This window comes from Macrobrachium rosenbergii, chromosome 4 (assembly GCF_040412425.1).
Source record: "Macrobrachium rosenbergii isolate ZJJX-2024 chromosome 4, ASM4041242v1, whole genome shotgun sequence".
Lineage (NCBI taxonomy): Eukaryota > Metazoa > Arthropoda > Malacostraca > Decapoda > Palaemonidae > Macrobrachium > Macrobrachium rosenbergii.
Genome location: NC_089744.1, coordinates 37,068,187 through 37,084,446, shown reverse-complemented (window position 1 = coordinate 37,084,446; position 16,260 = coordinate 37,068,187). Strand labels below are relative to the sequence as shown.

At 36.1% G+C, this 16,260-nt stretch overlaps 1 protein-coding gene across 2 annotated transcripts in view; it reads right to left on the bottom strand.

Annotated features, from left to right (window-relative positions):
• The window catches only part of LOC136832717 (sushi, von Willebrand factor type A, EGF and pentraxin domain-containing protein 1-like), a 149,494-nt gene that overhangs the window by 27,765 nt on the left and 105,469 nt on the right, over positions 1–16,260 (bottom strand). For both annotated transcript variants that reach the window (XM_067094205.1, XM_067094216.1), the window contains exons 27-35: positions 15,760–15,848; positions 13,357–13,466; positions 12,196–12,368; positions 10,810–11,024; positions 8,902–9,097; positions 8,401–8,574; positions 8,026–8,230; positions 7,402–7,600; positions 2,503–5,957 (exon numbers count right to left, since the gene is read on the bottom strand). In XM_067094205.1, coding sequence (XP_066950306.1) covers positions 2,503–5,957; positions 7,402–7,600; positions 8,026–8,230; positions 8,401–8,574; positions 8,902–9,097; positions 10,810–11,024; positions 12,196–12,368; positions 13,357–13,466; positions 15,760–15,848 — 4,816 coding nt within the window. The remainder of the gene's footprint in view (positions 1–2,502; positions 5,958–7,401; positions 7,601–8,025; positions 8,231–8,400; positions 8,575–8,901; positions 9,098–10,809; positions 11,025–12,195; positions 12,369–13,356; positions 13,467–15,759; positions 15,849–16,260) is intronic.

Sequence of the window (16,260 nt, the reverse complement as noted above, 5' to 3'; positions counted from 1 at the left end):
CGCGAATGAGAAAGCGTTCTGCAGATCCGACCAAATCTTCTATATGATACAAGTTAAGCCCACAGAGACAGCCACAAAATCAAAATTCCACACCTGGAGAGCATTAAATATGAAGCCAATTCTTTTGTTTTCTGTTATCTCAATACTATCGATGTAGCTGTTGTTAATGTTTAACAGAACCCAAATCCAACAGGTATGTTATAAATAAATCCCCCTGTCTCGGCCGTGGCAAATCGTGTATGGGATTTACAAGTAAATCTCTTTCATAAAGAATCATCCAGCGTAATCATTCAATCAGATGCTTATACCAAAAGTTGGTTGTTTTCAGTCATATAGAGTAAATAATATAAATCAACGTGTCAACTGGAATCTATTACACATATTTTTTTAAGTGCAGCTTTAGTTCAGTGGCCAAATGATAAAAATTTGCCTTAAACAAACGAATAAATGCAATAAATAAGTCCCAAGCGTCTTGGAATTCAGATGCCACGAGGAAAATATTTATGCAAAAAATATTTAAGAAGACAGAGAGAATTCCTGAGTCAGCCATTAAGTAATTTCGATCCTAAGGCCTCATATCTGGAAGAATCTTGAAATTTACTAATTTCTCTCTCTCTCTCTCTCTCTCTCTCTCTCTCTCTCTCTCTCTCTCTCTCTCTTTCTGTATATATATATATATATATATATATATATATATATATATAATATATATATATATATATCCCTTTGTATTTCTTAATCTATTACTTGTCTCAAGAGGGCAGTAGCTGCTTCCTGAGGTATACCACTATTCTTTACTTCATTTGCATATCTTTATAGGCAGCCTTTACTGACACTGTATTCTGTATCAAAAGTAATTTTACTTGAATAAAGCACACACACACGCACACGAACACACACACATATATACACACACGCACACACACACACACATATATATGTGTGTGTGTGTTTGTGTGTTTAAAATTTCATGATTAAGTTAGGACCCAACAATTTTTTTTTTATATTAAAAAGTGTTTAAGGTGCAAAATTTGATATGTTCTTTGGACAGTTGCTTCTATTTTTTTTTTACTTGAAATAGTGAGATCATTCAAAAAAAGGGACCAACACAGATGGTCAACCGAACTGATATGCTGACAGTTTAAGCAGCCAGTTTAGGCATTCGTTTAATCGTGAAAACACGTGTTTGCCTTGATTGTATACTACAACAAAACACAGTTTTAACGTTTCAGGGATTTGGAAGTGTGAAAAACCACGACTTACGAACCTTGGAATCTGGTTTGTAACTTTTCTTTGGAAAAGTTAATATATGTCGAATATCTTATACTGGTATAAAAGCTTCGTGAGCCACAAACCCCCAAGTAATTCATTATTTTGCCAAACAAGCATTAATCACTGACAGTGCTTGATTGACCTGACACCGACCAATTTTGTGCAGCTTAAAGTGAGTGAAGCAGACTCTGAGGTGGTTGGACGAATGAGGGTGTTATAATATCAGCTGCTGTTTTCTGTTTGCTGCGTCCTCTTTACGATGTCGTCAGACATTGTTAGGTGGGCTTTAAGCGTGAACCCTTATATATCTACATTCGGTTCCAAGGGACCAATGCGTAAAATTAAGAATGAGGTTTTCGTTAATAATAGATTAGACTTCCTGTAATGATATTAGAATCTACGGAGAGTTATTTATCGAATGCCATTATTTTTCGAACGATTATATCACAATGGCACGAGATTTTTAAGCAAAGATTTATTAATTGGGTACAGCTTTGGGAAAATCGCCTAGACTTTCTTGTTATATTCCAGCCCAGCATGTATTTTCATGAGGCTGTCCCATTACAATAGAGATATTGCGAATTACATTGCAATGCCAATCATGCAAATTGTGGAAAATAGTTGGTATTAGAACTAATGTTACAGAACAAGTATTCGTAAATTTCTGAAAATTAACCAATTTGAAAAATCGTTGTTTCAAAACAATCCTAACCACAAGGCAATATTTTAGACTTAGATGGCATATAGTCAAATTTCAAGGAACGATAAAAAATCATGATACTGATTCAAGTGTTTACAAATCATCAAATGGGTAAAATTAATATGCTAATGTTATAAAAAAAAATATGGGAATTGCATTACATTGATAGGTGATGTGATGTGAATCACACGTCAGAAAATTGTAAAAATGTTATCAAAAGGACTGAAACTGGTACTTCTTGAAAACGAAATAGACTGCCAGTGCGAAGTGAGACATCAAACATTAGGAAAAGAAATCCTTCTTGAAGCGTGGTTCCTCCATCATGTCATTTGGAGACCATTGCAAACTGACAAACTGTTACACCAGAGCACGCTTGGATTATAATAAGTGGTAATGACAAATAAGAGAGCAAGTGCTTGAAATTCCTAATGCACAGCACATGCACTGTTTTTTAATAAAGGACTGACTCCAGTTTTTGCTTGCAGATTATTAATATTATGACATAAGAACAATGTTTTGGTTTTTCTTACCTTGTGGATGTCCCTTGAAGTGTGAAGCCAGTATCACAGATGTATGACAGCACCGATCTATACTTGATACCAAAAGTTATAACTTGTCCATTGTCGAGTAATGCTGGCTTCGGACACTCAATTACACGGCAAAGTGGTTCAGTGCCAGTCCATTCTTTATTTTCTTGACATGTTCGAGAAATGTCTCCCACAAGTTCATAGCCTTCATCGCACTCATAGGTAATTGTTGCTCCTAAGCTATAATCATCACCAATAACTACTCCATTTCGAATCTGAATAGGAATTGCGCAGCTGATTGCATGACATTGTGGCAATGATGCATTCCATCCACTCTCTGTACATTCAATAACATTGTCAGAAGACATAAAGTATCCAGGATTGCACTGAAATTCTATGATATCTCCATACTTATGAATCAGACTTTCTTGGGAATCAACATGTAACAGATCTTGGAGTCTTGCAAACTGGTTGGCAAAACCTAATCCCTTGAGAGCACCCAGTGTTTGATCAGGCTCTGTTTTAATTGGGATATCTCCATGTGATCTCACTTTCCAATTACCGTTTGGTATGTTCGGTATTTCGTCACATGTTACCATTTCACAAATGGGAATTTTGTCTGACCAGGTTCCATCTGCTTCACATGTCAGATCTGAATCCCCGTCCATTGTGTAGCCTTCATTACAGGTGTAACTAATTTTCAAGCCATATTGAAAGATATCTCCTTCCCGAACTGAATTAAGAGACTCAAAAGGTTCTGGGCAAGTGACAGGCTTGCATTGCGGATTACTTCCAGACCAAGTTCCATTGGAACCACATATCATATTGTTACTCCCAGCCAAAATATACCCGACATTGCACTCATAAGATACAGATGCACCAAAGGCAGTGTTAGGCTCACCAGCTATTATTTTACCAAACTCTATCTTTTGAGGCTCAGGGCATGTTATCTGCAGACATGACGTGACATAGTTACTCCAAGAACCATCAGCTAAGCATTCTGCAACTGATTCACCGAGCAGATTATAACCGTCAATGCATGAAAATATGACTTTACTCCCAAGAGTAAAGGAGTCTCCAGTGATTTGTCCATTAGGTAATGTACCAGGATCTCCACAATCCACTGGCTCACAGGGTATTGTTTCACCTTCCCAAGAGCCTTCATCATTGCATGTTAAAATGACGTCAGCATGAGACACATAACCTTCATCACATTTATATAAAAGTACTGTAAAGGCTTTGAATTGCTGTTCAGTTGCATTGTACGAGGAAAACGGGAGATCTGGAGCTGGCAGACAAAAAACTTGCTTACATTGAGGAATGGTCCTGTCCCATTTTCCATCAGGACCACACATTATCTGTTCATCACCTTCAAGTTTAAAACCTCTATCACAAACAATGTCAGCAGAAGAACCAAAGGAGAGCCCATTTAGTATGACCTTACCATTTGGTGGGTTATTTGGCTGTGTACAGTTAACAATAGCACAATATGGAAGAGAGTTTGACCACTTGCCATCTGCCTCACAAACCTGTACCTTAGAACCTTGAAGGGTATATCCTGCATTACATTCAAATGTAATTTTGTCTGTGAAAGAATATGAAGTTCCAACATGTTTACCATCTCTTAGTACTGGAGGACTTCCACAACTAACTCTCTCACATGTGGGTGCTGGAGAACTCCATTTTTGTGTTTCACGGCATGTTGACTTTTGTTTTCCTTTCAGTTCATACCCAGGATTGCATTCATATTCTATCAAAGAGCCACATGCATTATCATCTCCAATAACCCTCCCATTTGGAATGCTATCAGGCACCTCATCACAGTAAATAAGGTTACACTCAGGTTCCTCTAATGACCACGAACCATCTACTTGACAATATCTAAACCTAGTGCCATTAAGTTGGTAGCATTCTTTACATTCATATTCTATGGGGGAGTCTACATAAAGACTGCCTTCAAAAACAATATACCCATCTTCTACAATTGGTGGAACTGGACAGGTAACGGCTTCACACTTGGCAGGTATACCATTCCAGCTTCCATCTTCACTGCAATACCGTTCAGTACTTCCCTCTAAGACAAAACCAAAGAAGCAGTCGTACATTGCCATGGAGCCAAAAGAAGTTGATGAAAAGTCTACTGTTCCATTGACGATGTCAGGTGGATCTCCACAATCAACCGTCTGACAGAAAGGAATATCACCCAACCAAGTTTTATCAAACTGACATACAAGTTCATAATCACCACCAGTCAGTTCATAACCTTCATCGCAGATATATTCTGCTCTGCTGTTCAGGCCAGAGCCATGATACATGATTTTGCCATTCTCTAAAGGATCCAGATCAAAGCAGAATATTTCATAGCACCTAGGTTCTGTGGCATTCCACTGACCTGTTTTTTTGCACTCAAGGTGACTTTCTCCTAGGAGTTTAAAACCAGGACGACAACTATATTCTAACTTTGCCCCCAACAGATAATCTCCTTGTTGTATGATATCCACTCCTGCATCAAAACTAGAAGCGACGTGCCCACCACTTTCAGAGAAGTCTTCGTACTCAGGACCTGAAGATGGCTGACCAAATTCATCAAATCCTCCAGTTGACTGACCAAACTCATCGAACCCTCCCGTTGATTGACTAAATCCATCAAATCCTCCTGTTGACTGACCAAACTCATCAAACCCTCCTGTTGACTGACCAAATTCATCAAAACCTCCAGTTGATTGACCAAATTCATCAAATCCTCCTGTTGATTGACCAAATTCATCAAATCCTCCTGTTGATTGACCAAATTCATCAAATCCTCCTGTTGATTGACCAATTTCATCATACCATCCAGGTGACTGGCCTAATTCATCATGTCCTCCAGCTGATTGTCCAAAGTCCTCAACATCTCCAGTTGACTGAGCAAATTCTGAGTAATCATAGTTATCCGGAATCCATTCAGGATCATCGTCCTTACTCTGAACCCCTGGGAAGCCTGGGAAGATAATGCTAGGGAAGTCATCGCCTGGACTCCTCTTTCGCCTTGTTGTAAATTCTCCTTCAACTATAGGGAGAATAAATGTGTTCTTTTTTGACTGAGGTTTATGAAGGACTGTTAAAATTCCATTTTGTGGCTTGCTTGGAACAGCACACTTAATTTCTTGACATTCTGGAGCAGTGCCTTCCCAGTGACTATCCTGACCATCAAATTCACATTTTGATTTCTTTTGACCCACTAATTTAAAACCAACTTCACACTCATATGTGAGTGAATCCCCAACTCTCCAAACTTCTTTTGAAGGTATAACTGCATGATGAGGTTTTTCTGGGCTAGGGCAAGGCATACCCTCACATTTTGACCACGGGCCATTCCATTCACCATCAGATCCACAAGTTAAAACTTTTTGTCCCACAAGAACATAGCCTGCATCGCATTTATAAACAGCTTCTTTAGTTTTGGCAGATGCCCTCACCTGAAAAAATACAATTATAAAGTGTTATTCTATTGTTAATCAAAGTGCATGATTTCTTGAAAGATTTTGCATTTTGATTTAAATTTTGATTATTTTAGATACTGACAACTTTAAGTTACTAATGAAGGTTTGATACATAATGTCGACTTTAGGTCAATGAAAGAAGTAACACTAAGCCGAGGACGCTAATTTCCAGGAGTTTCGAATAACTTAACTACTGAAGATAAAAAGTTAGAGCAGTTATAGTTATGTGATACATTTCACATTCTTTGGTTATTTATCTTCATGTTGAAACACAACACACACGCAGAAATATACGTATATATACATATATATATGAATATATATATATATATCTATATATATATATATATATATATATATATATATATATATATATATATATATATATATATATATATATATATATATATATATATATATATACATTTATACATATCTGTGTTCGTGTAAGATGAAGAACTGGGAGAGAGTCTGAAATGTACCATATAATTGTAATAGCTCTAAATTTCCATATGTATATATATATACATATATATATATATATATATATATATATATATATATATATATATATATATATATATATATTATTTAAAGGCTTGCCCTGATAAATCTGCTAACTATCCGCCAAGCAGTAAAAATATTTAATGACTGATGATGGAAAGATAGAGAGAACAGGATAATCGGGTATAATATTTTGCATCTAGTCACATTATATACTTGAAGATTAAGACATTAATACATTTAGAGAAATATATTTGCAGATTATGCATTAGACAGATATAGTAAAGTAAGCAAAAGCAATTTACAAATAGGGCTACTGCACTTTGCCTCTGAGGATCACATTAAGGAATCAGAGACAGCTAGAAGCATCTAGAACTTAATTCTGATTCTGCAGGAAAAGAGAATACATGGAAGCAATAACAGAATAACAGGAATTGAGTTGTTATTATTAAATTGTCAGTATTTTCGTAGTTTTAATCCTAATTGATAAAGAAACAAGTAAAAAATGCGCCGAAGTTTCTTCGTCTCAGTAGAGTTTTCTGTACAGCGTGTAATGCTGTATGAAACTCTCGATGTGCTACAGTATGAAACTTTCAGCCACGACCTGGCAGCGCTCAGTTGCTCCCCAGATGCGGTCAAGTGAAGATGTGTCGGCGGCTGGCACCTCTAGCGGTGCCAGACACACAATCCATGACTAACCTTAACCTTAAATAAAATAAAAACTACTAAGGCTAGAGGGTTGCAATTTGGTATGTTTGATGATTGAAGGATGGATGATCTACATACCAATTTGCAGCACTCTAGCCTAAGTAGTTTTTAAGACCTGAGAGCAGATAACAAAAGTGCGGACAGACTGACAAAGCCATCTCACTAGTTTTCTTTTACAGAAAACTAAAAAAATAGACCAATCACTAACCTTCACTTGCCCATTGAAAATTCCCGGTGGTTTTGGGCACTCTGGAGTAACGCATTTAGGAAGAGGCAGAGACCATGTTCCGTCATCCTTGCAAGTAATCATTGGGTCACCAACAAGTTTGTAACCGGTATCACACTTAGCCGTCACTTGGTCCCCTGGACTGTGAGTTGGTTTGCCTTCAATGTGCCCATTAGCAATGCTGAAAATTTTGAAGTAAGGAAAGAACGGTGGTTAAAAGGAATTGTTTAGCTTATGATAAAAGTGTTTGTTCCAGTTTTACCACTGGCCAGTTACATCAGCGTTTAATCCCAAGGAAACTCAGAAAAGCACACCCTAAGAGGATACTTAGAAGTGAATCCTTCCAAAGACGTTTCTTCAAGCAACTTTCTACATGAAGTTTACTTTATACTTTGCCAAGGAAATCTGGACATTAATTTCTTAAGAAAACCAAAAGGTACCTTCGGTAGTGAAAGTTAAAAAAAATTAATACAAAGTGGCCTATGTAGGATAATTTATTTAAGCATCCTCTCCAAAAGATCTACTTTGATGACTTACTTGGGCAACTCTGAAGGAACAGTTTACTCTGTCTGCAAAGTGAAAGTAAATTTTTCTAAGAGGACTTACACTGGTAATTCTATGCAAGATCCAGACTGACAAGTGGGTGGCTGACCATCCCATTCTCCATTGCCACCACATGTTAGTGTTTCTGGACCATCCATCTGATAGCCTTCCTCGCACTTGAAGGAGATCTGGTTTGTAGGCATATAGTCTGTGAGCTGGGTCATTACGTGTCCATGTGGGCTTGCTAAAAGCTTTGGACATCTCACCACTGTAACAAGATGACACAGCAACGCATTCAAAATAATGGCATGACCTAGTCGTAACACACAAACACATCCTAAAACTTTCATACTATGGAAGTGAAAAATAAACGTCAAAACAATCATTACAGAAAAGAAGAAGAAGAAGAAGAAGAAGAAGAAAAAAAAGAGTATTTACCCTCGCAGACCGGTACTTCATTTGTCCAGAAACCATCCGCTTGGCAAGTTCTCGTAGTGTCGCCCTTCAAAGTGAAACCTGGATTGCAGGTGTACACAACGATATCTCCATAACTATAACTTGTTCCTTCAATATTACCATTAACTAAATAACCAGGAAAGCCACATGATACACCTGGAATAATAATAACACATTTAAAAGATAAAATTGTTTAAGTGTCTGACACTAAAGAACCAGGAAAACCACATAATACACTTGGAATAATGGTAATGAATTTAATAGATAAACTTATTCAAGTGTCTGTGTTTTGCTGCTGATAATGAGAATTCTGTGATCATTTACTAGTTTTACACCTTTCAGCTACTCTAGACACAGAATCCTTGTATTTCTCGATTATGTTTGTATGCGTGGACACGTGTGCATGTGTGTTTGGTAAACGTGTATACATATATGATTCATGCAATAAGGAGATTTTTTACGGACGAATAAAGTGACACGTACGTTCGCACTCAGGTTCATGTCCTGACCAGGTTCCATTGACTAAGCAGACACGCTCAGGGTCTCCACGGTAAAGTTTGAAGCCTTCTTCACAAGTGACAGCGATGCGCTGAATCGAGTCTGTCTTAATCTCCTGGATGCCACCATTTTCAGGCACATACGGGATCCCACAGCCTCTGCAGAACGTGGAGCTTTTAATCTGGAGGCAAAATTTATTACTCCTTACTTTTACTACTTTTTTGCAAATTCTTTTGACAGTAAAATTAAGGACAAAATATGCAGACGTTATAAACAGGCAATATAGCTTGAAAATTAATGCTAACAATAATCTCTTATTGGGCTTTTGAACCATAAAACACTGAAGCAGCTGGCAAACATTTCATATATTCAGCTAAGAGTAATGTTGCACCCTAAACTAAGGTTTCATTTCCTCAGCTCCACCAGCAGCTGGCTGGGAAGAATGATTAGAAGTGTCCATTCCCTCTCGGTGGATTCGGGTGAAGCCCTATATATTGTGGGGTATATTGGTAAAACTCTCAACATATTTGCTTATTTGGTTCCTGTTTTATTCCCTCTGCAGCTTACTGATTAATGTGTTAGCCAACATCGTTGGTCAGTACTTCAAATCATAATGAAGAGATTCATGTTAGGAACAAAACGAAATCTTATATTTTTCTTTATATGCAATTTATCAAAAGTAGGTTTATAGTGGTTTAATTTGTACCTTGCTTTGAATATTTTCTGCTATAGTTACTACTGGCATTACCACTACTGTTACTGCCGTTAACACAAATAATGATAATACTTATGTAGAGCAAAATAATTTCAATGAGCTAGTAGATCATTGAAATTATCAAATGATGGAAAAATACTAAAGCGAATTATCTGAAAGGGCTGCTGTACATCAATGATATCATAGAGAGAGAACTACGCAGGTCAATATAACGATAAAAGTGGTTGTTGATTTGATGGTAGAGGATGTAAGGGATTAATTAAAATGTTAGGTAATGGACAGACAGTAATAGCTGATTACAGATGAAATATTGTTCCACAGTGGAAAGAGAAAATCTGAGCCACTGTTTATGACGTGCTGAGCAGAAAACTGCTGAAAGGGATATCTTTTTATGTAGGATCAAGTGATAAAAGGGCCTGTGAGAATCACAGGAACGTCGTTATGCTTAGTCTTCATGGGATAATGTGTGATGGGCATTTCATTAAGTAAAGGAGCAAGACAAAAAAAAAAAAAAAGGCTTGATAGGAAAATAACCAGGTAGGTTTACACAAGTGGCAGTATGTGTGGATAAAGTGTTTATCGTAAATCCTTTGTGTGGGAAGGAGACATCTTCATTTAACTTAAAGGATATATAACATAAATGTTATGTTACAAATGTTGAAGATGAATGTATTGGATTTAACAACATAGGACTTACAAAACATTTGCTGTACCTGTGTGACTGTTTAATATTTTCATTGGGATAAATTAGTTAAAGGGTTCTGGATGGAGTGAGTTTGTGGAAAACGGATGTTTGTGAGTAAGATGGTGTTAAAAGGTGACAGAAAAAGGATTGTACAGAATGGTAAAAAGATCAGAAAGTTTTTATAAAAAGAACATGTGATAGTAAATTTCTATTAGCAGGGTTATGGCACTGAATGGAAGCCAGATGATACATAAATGGCAGCGACTGGATGCCACAGATAACTGGTAGTAAAAGTTAAGCTGATCAGAGAATGAGAACTATGATAACAATAGTTTTGCAGGAATTGTGGAATGAAAAAGGTCCTGGGAGACGAATATAATGGACTAGAAAAGGATTGCTGACCCTTTTCATCTATACAGAAATAATGAATATTTGTTGAACGAGAAGTGAGCCTGAGATGAAGTGTCAGCATAGTGTATGTGAGATAACTCACCGTAACTTGCCCTTTGATTCCGGCTTGGACGTCAGGCCATCCAATGGTGTTTCCAACATATCTGTTGCACTGGACGAAAGTCTCAGAGACGAATTCGGGGGAGAGGTATTCATCCCAAACGTCCAGGCGGGTCAGCTCACCAGTGAAACTTTCCTGTGGGTTGTAGCCTCCTCCCCTCTGGTCCTGCTCCTGACCCAGGATAACTGTTCCTGTGCCTGTAGGAACAATACTTTTCATAAGTTTCATGAAAACCGGGACTCCCTGTTGGAATAATGTGTGAATTGGGTGTCATCAACAAAAGGCACTAGAGAATATCATCTACTTTTACAGTACAAAACAAGTGATACACACACACACACACACACACACACACACACACACACACATATATATATATATATATATATATATATATATATATATATATATATATATATATATATATATATATATATATATGTATATGTGTGCATGTATGTGTGCATGTACGTGTGGATATGTTAAGTAAATGAAGAAATTATGATTGCTTATTTGTTTAAGGAGACAAATCTGGTTGCTGGAATCCTTAATGAGACCAGACTGAAAAGGCGGGGTGTTTAGAACTTGGAATGATACCTAGTAATTGTCTGGGGTGTGGTTGAAAGAAGTACGCCTTAGGAAAATTTAGTGGTTGCTTCACCAACAGTAATGGTGGGACTTTTCAAATATTACAAAGGTATTAAGTATTTTTTATGGTAAATTAAGTTTAACCGGAGGAGAGTTGTGACAGTATGTATGTATTAGTCAGGGAATGGGGAAGAGTAAGAATGAAATGGTGAGGCGTCAGTATTTGCTGGGGGATAGAAATGTGAGGCTATGAAGCGGTGGTGTTTGGGTAAATGAATGCTCACCAGGTTGCGCGAGGAATGTTATGTTACTCTGGATAAGGGGAAAGAAGATTGTGGTGACTGGAGAAGTTACTGGAGTATCACAGTATCTACTATACTTGGAATGCATAGGAGATACAACGTAGGGGTTGATGTGCAACTGGTAAACCATATGGGTAAGTAAATGAATCGAACGGTAATGTGGAAGTTTTCTGTATGGAGGTTTTATCCTTGTTTAGCTAGAGTTTCAAAGATTAACAAGAAGAATTTTCATCACATTTTCTATCATAAAGACCTTTCATTCTCTGTAGTAGGTGCAGAAAAAGTTTCTAGACTTCAGACAAAACAAGTGAGTACATACTCTCTTCAAAATAAGATTATATCTGGAGGAATAAAAGAATGAGGCCAGTCGTACCCATGCTCCTTGTCACGCACATCACACTTCACTTTTTCTAAGCTTTGTGGCTGGCTACGTTCCATCTCAGCACATATAACATGACAGATAATGAAATACATTTACCGTTTATGAAGGTATCAGCCGCTAGTCCTGTTCCGCTGTCTTCTAATTTTCCATCGAAGTAAAGAGCCCAGGTTCCATTGGCGCTCTTCCAGGTAGCACACAGCATATGCCAGTGGCCATCATTTCCCTGTACATCTGTGATTCGCTTCTCGCCATTGACATATAACACGAACCTGAAGTGATAATGATACCAATGAAAATGACAGTGCTTGAAGAGGTACACTCGGGTATGTTTTCCTGTTCATATTTTAATTAGCTATGAAGCATTGATATCCAGTTTTTAGTATTTCTTTTTAAATCTACCAGTTGTTATTCAACACGGGCAGAGACACACTTTATAGTATATATATATACAATATATATACAGTAGTATATGTATGTATACATATGTATATATATATATATAAATATTTATATATTTATATATATATATGTATACATATATATACTTTGTATATGTACATATGTATACATACATATACTATATATATATATATATATATATATATATATATATATATATATATATATATATATATATATATATATATATATATATATATATAATTTCTCCGTGTTCCCTATTTTGAATTTTTTTTTTATATACGAGCAAGTTCGATGACCTCGTTGATAACTTTAATAAAAGGTGAGGTTGTAACAAAGATGGACAGTCCATAGAGAAATCTAATCAAAATTTCTGAAGGATGTCTTTTTTTTATAAGGTTAACAGTAATAACAACATAAAAGTATATAAGGTGATATTTCGTTTTCGAGGTGCTCAAAAGACTCGCTAAAGGTGTAATGGAAAATGTTCAAAACAATCAGTTTTATGGTTTCGCGGGTGTCAGGGCCCCAAATGACATCACATGGGTTTCTTTCTTACGTAGTTCGTACGCCTTTCGAATCTAGATGCTCTACCTTTGAAACTGCCAAATTTATCAAAGGTAAAATCATATTAGAGCGTAATTAGAACACGAACAATAACCGTTGAATTTTAGACAGAATAAGAAGGTATAATCAGTAATAAAAGGGATGATCAGAAAACGAGGCAAGAAGCTTTGGCTCAGGAGGATATGGAGGAAGAGAAGTAAAAGAAGTGGCGGAAATGAAATTGGATCTATATAATAAACACAATGTCGCCCAGATATCAATATCCCTTACCCATTGTAATCCGTTATTGCTAGAGCATTGTCGTATTCGTCTGTAGCGTAGCTGAAAGGGGTGCCATAATTTTCTCTGTCGTCAGAACGAAGCCAGAAGCATACTGATGCCTGAAACGTGCACAGATATGATGAATTTTGACTCCTACCATAAATTTATGATTCATTATGAATTGAGATTCATTGTGATGGATTTTGACTCCTACCATAAATGTATAATTCATTATGAATTGAGATTCATTGTGATGGATTTTGACTCCTGCCATAAATTTATGATTCATTATGAATTGAGATTCATTTTGATGGATTTTTATTCCTGCCATAAATGTATAATTCATTATGAATTGAGATTCATTGTGATGGATTTTGACTCCTACCATAAACTTATGATTCATTATGAATTGAGATTCATTTTGATGGATTTTTACTCCTGCCATAAATGTATAATTCATTATGAATTGAGATTCATTGTGATGGATTTTGACTCCTGCCATAAATTTATCATTCATTATGAATTGAGATTCATTGTGATGGATTTTGACTCCTACCATAAACTTATGATTCATTATGAATTGAGATTCATTTTGATGGATTTTTACTCCTGCCATAAATGTATAATTCATTATGAATTGAGATTCATTGTGATGAATTTTGACTCCTACCATAAACATGTATAATTCATTATGAATTCAGATTCATTGTGATGAATTTTGACTCGAGTCGTAATTGTATATTTAAAAATGAACTGAAGCACAGTTGCGTAAACAGAAAACAGGTGAGTTTCGACTTACCATAACTGTGCAGTATATGTGACTAAAGATGAATTAAAATCAATTTAAAACAAATTAAGATTTTAATGTTAGTAAAACTTACTTATCGCCACTGTTCATATTCAGTAAGAAACCCCGATTGTTTCTCCCTAATTAAACCACAGCGGCCCATCTTGAAGATATGTCGTAAATGAGGATTTTTCTTTTTAACACTGTTGTACAGTTTTCGAAACGTCGGTAGTTATTATATATAATGGCAGGGATTTAAGCTACTTAGAGAACCAACCATGAAGTTGATAGAGATTTTTTCGTGAACCTTATATTTGCTCTCTTCGTTTATAATATGATAATTTTACTGGAGTTAAACTTCAAATATGTTTGTAGCTTTGTCACTCACAGTCCAAAGTAATCATTGATTTCCTTTCGATAATTCGTTCTCTAAGATTTTTGAGCTCTTGAGATATTAAACTGCTAACATTTTTAGTCTTATTATTACCAAGCATACAGACAATAATAAGACTAAAAATGGAAAGAGAAACCCACACGATTCTTGTGTATAACTTGTTTACTGGTAAATATTTACATATTACTTTGATCTCGAGCACTCAGGTCCTAACTGTGACCCTTTTTCAAGAGATGAGGTAGTCAGGCTGGTTCAAGGCCCAGCAATCTTCTGGAACTTCTTCTCCCTGTGCTGTCATTTATATGATGGCTGTCCTGGTTTCCATTCTCTTGAGAGTTGTTAATCTCCTCCTGTCGGTTTGATATCCTGATCTGATGGTCAGTGGTATTAATCCTTGTGGTATGTGAGTAGTCACCATTGGTCTGTTGGGCAGGAGACCTAACCTCCAGGTCAGAAGGGTCGATCTTAGCTTCTTTTAATATTAAAGATCGGCTTATGGGATCTTCTGAGGTAAATCCTTTGTTTCAGAAATCCCTGATGAGTGCCCCTTTACTCCCTCCTATGAAGATGTTAGCCAAGATCGACCCTTCTGACCTGGAGGTTTACCTCAGGTCTCCTAAGCCCAACAGACCGATGGTGACTACTCACATACCACAAGGATTAATACCACTGGCCATCAGATCCCAGGATATATCAAACCGACAGGAGGAGATTAACAACTCTCAAGAGAATGGAAACCAGGACAGCCATCATATAAATGACAGACCAGGGAGAAGAAGTTCCAGAAGATTGCTGGGCCTTGAACCAGCCTGACTACCTCATCTCTTGAAAAAGGGTCACAGTTAGGACCTGAAAGTGCTCGAGATCAAAGTAATATGTAAATATTTACCAGTAAACAAGTTATACACAAGAATCTTGTGGGTTTCTCTTTCCATCTTCAGAAGAAAACTGAAAGAAGTTTTTGTTTGGTTCAAGACTAAAAATGTTAGCGGTTTAATATCTCAAGAGCTCAAAAATTTTAGAGAACGAATTATCGAAAGGAAATCAATGATAACTTTGGACTCTGAGTGACAAATCTACAAACATATTGGAAGTATGACTCCAGTAAATGAAAAAAAATAATAATTTAATCTAAAATCAAAAAGCTTTTTGCACAGTCGGTCACGCTCCAGCCGAGAGACCCAGATGGTGAAACAGTATTTTAATAATGGGACGCAGAAAAACTACTTACACTTGTGAGGTCACGTGGAAGGTTCTCGATGGTAACATAATTTAATATCCCAGAGGTGGGGAAATCAAGCACGAAATCAGTAGGCATCTCTGGAAACCAATAAATCAATCAATCAATTGATCAGTCAAAAATGTACATACATATGTACATAAAACACACACACATTTATATATATATATATATATATATATATATATATATATATATATATATATATATATATATATATATATATATATATATATATATATTCACACACCCCATATATATATATATATATATATATATATATATATATATATATATATATATATATATATATATATATATATATATTTATATCTAAATATACTCACACACAAATGTATATATATACGTACATATATACAGTATATATACACATATTGAAAACAGTCTCATGAATATCCCAAGTCATTAAGTCATTTCTCAGACCACTTACAACAGATTCCGAAAAAAATTCAAAATAATCATGCGACAGTC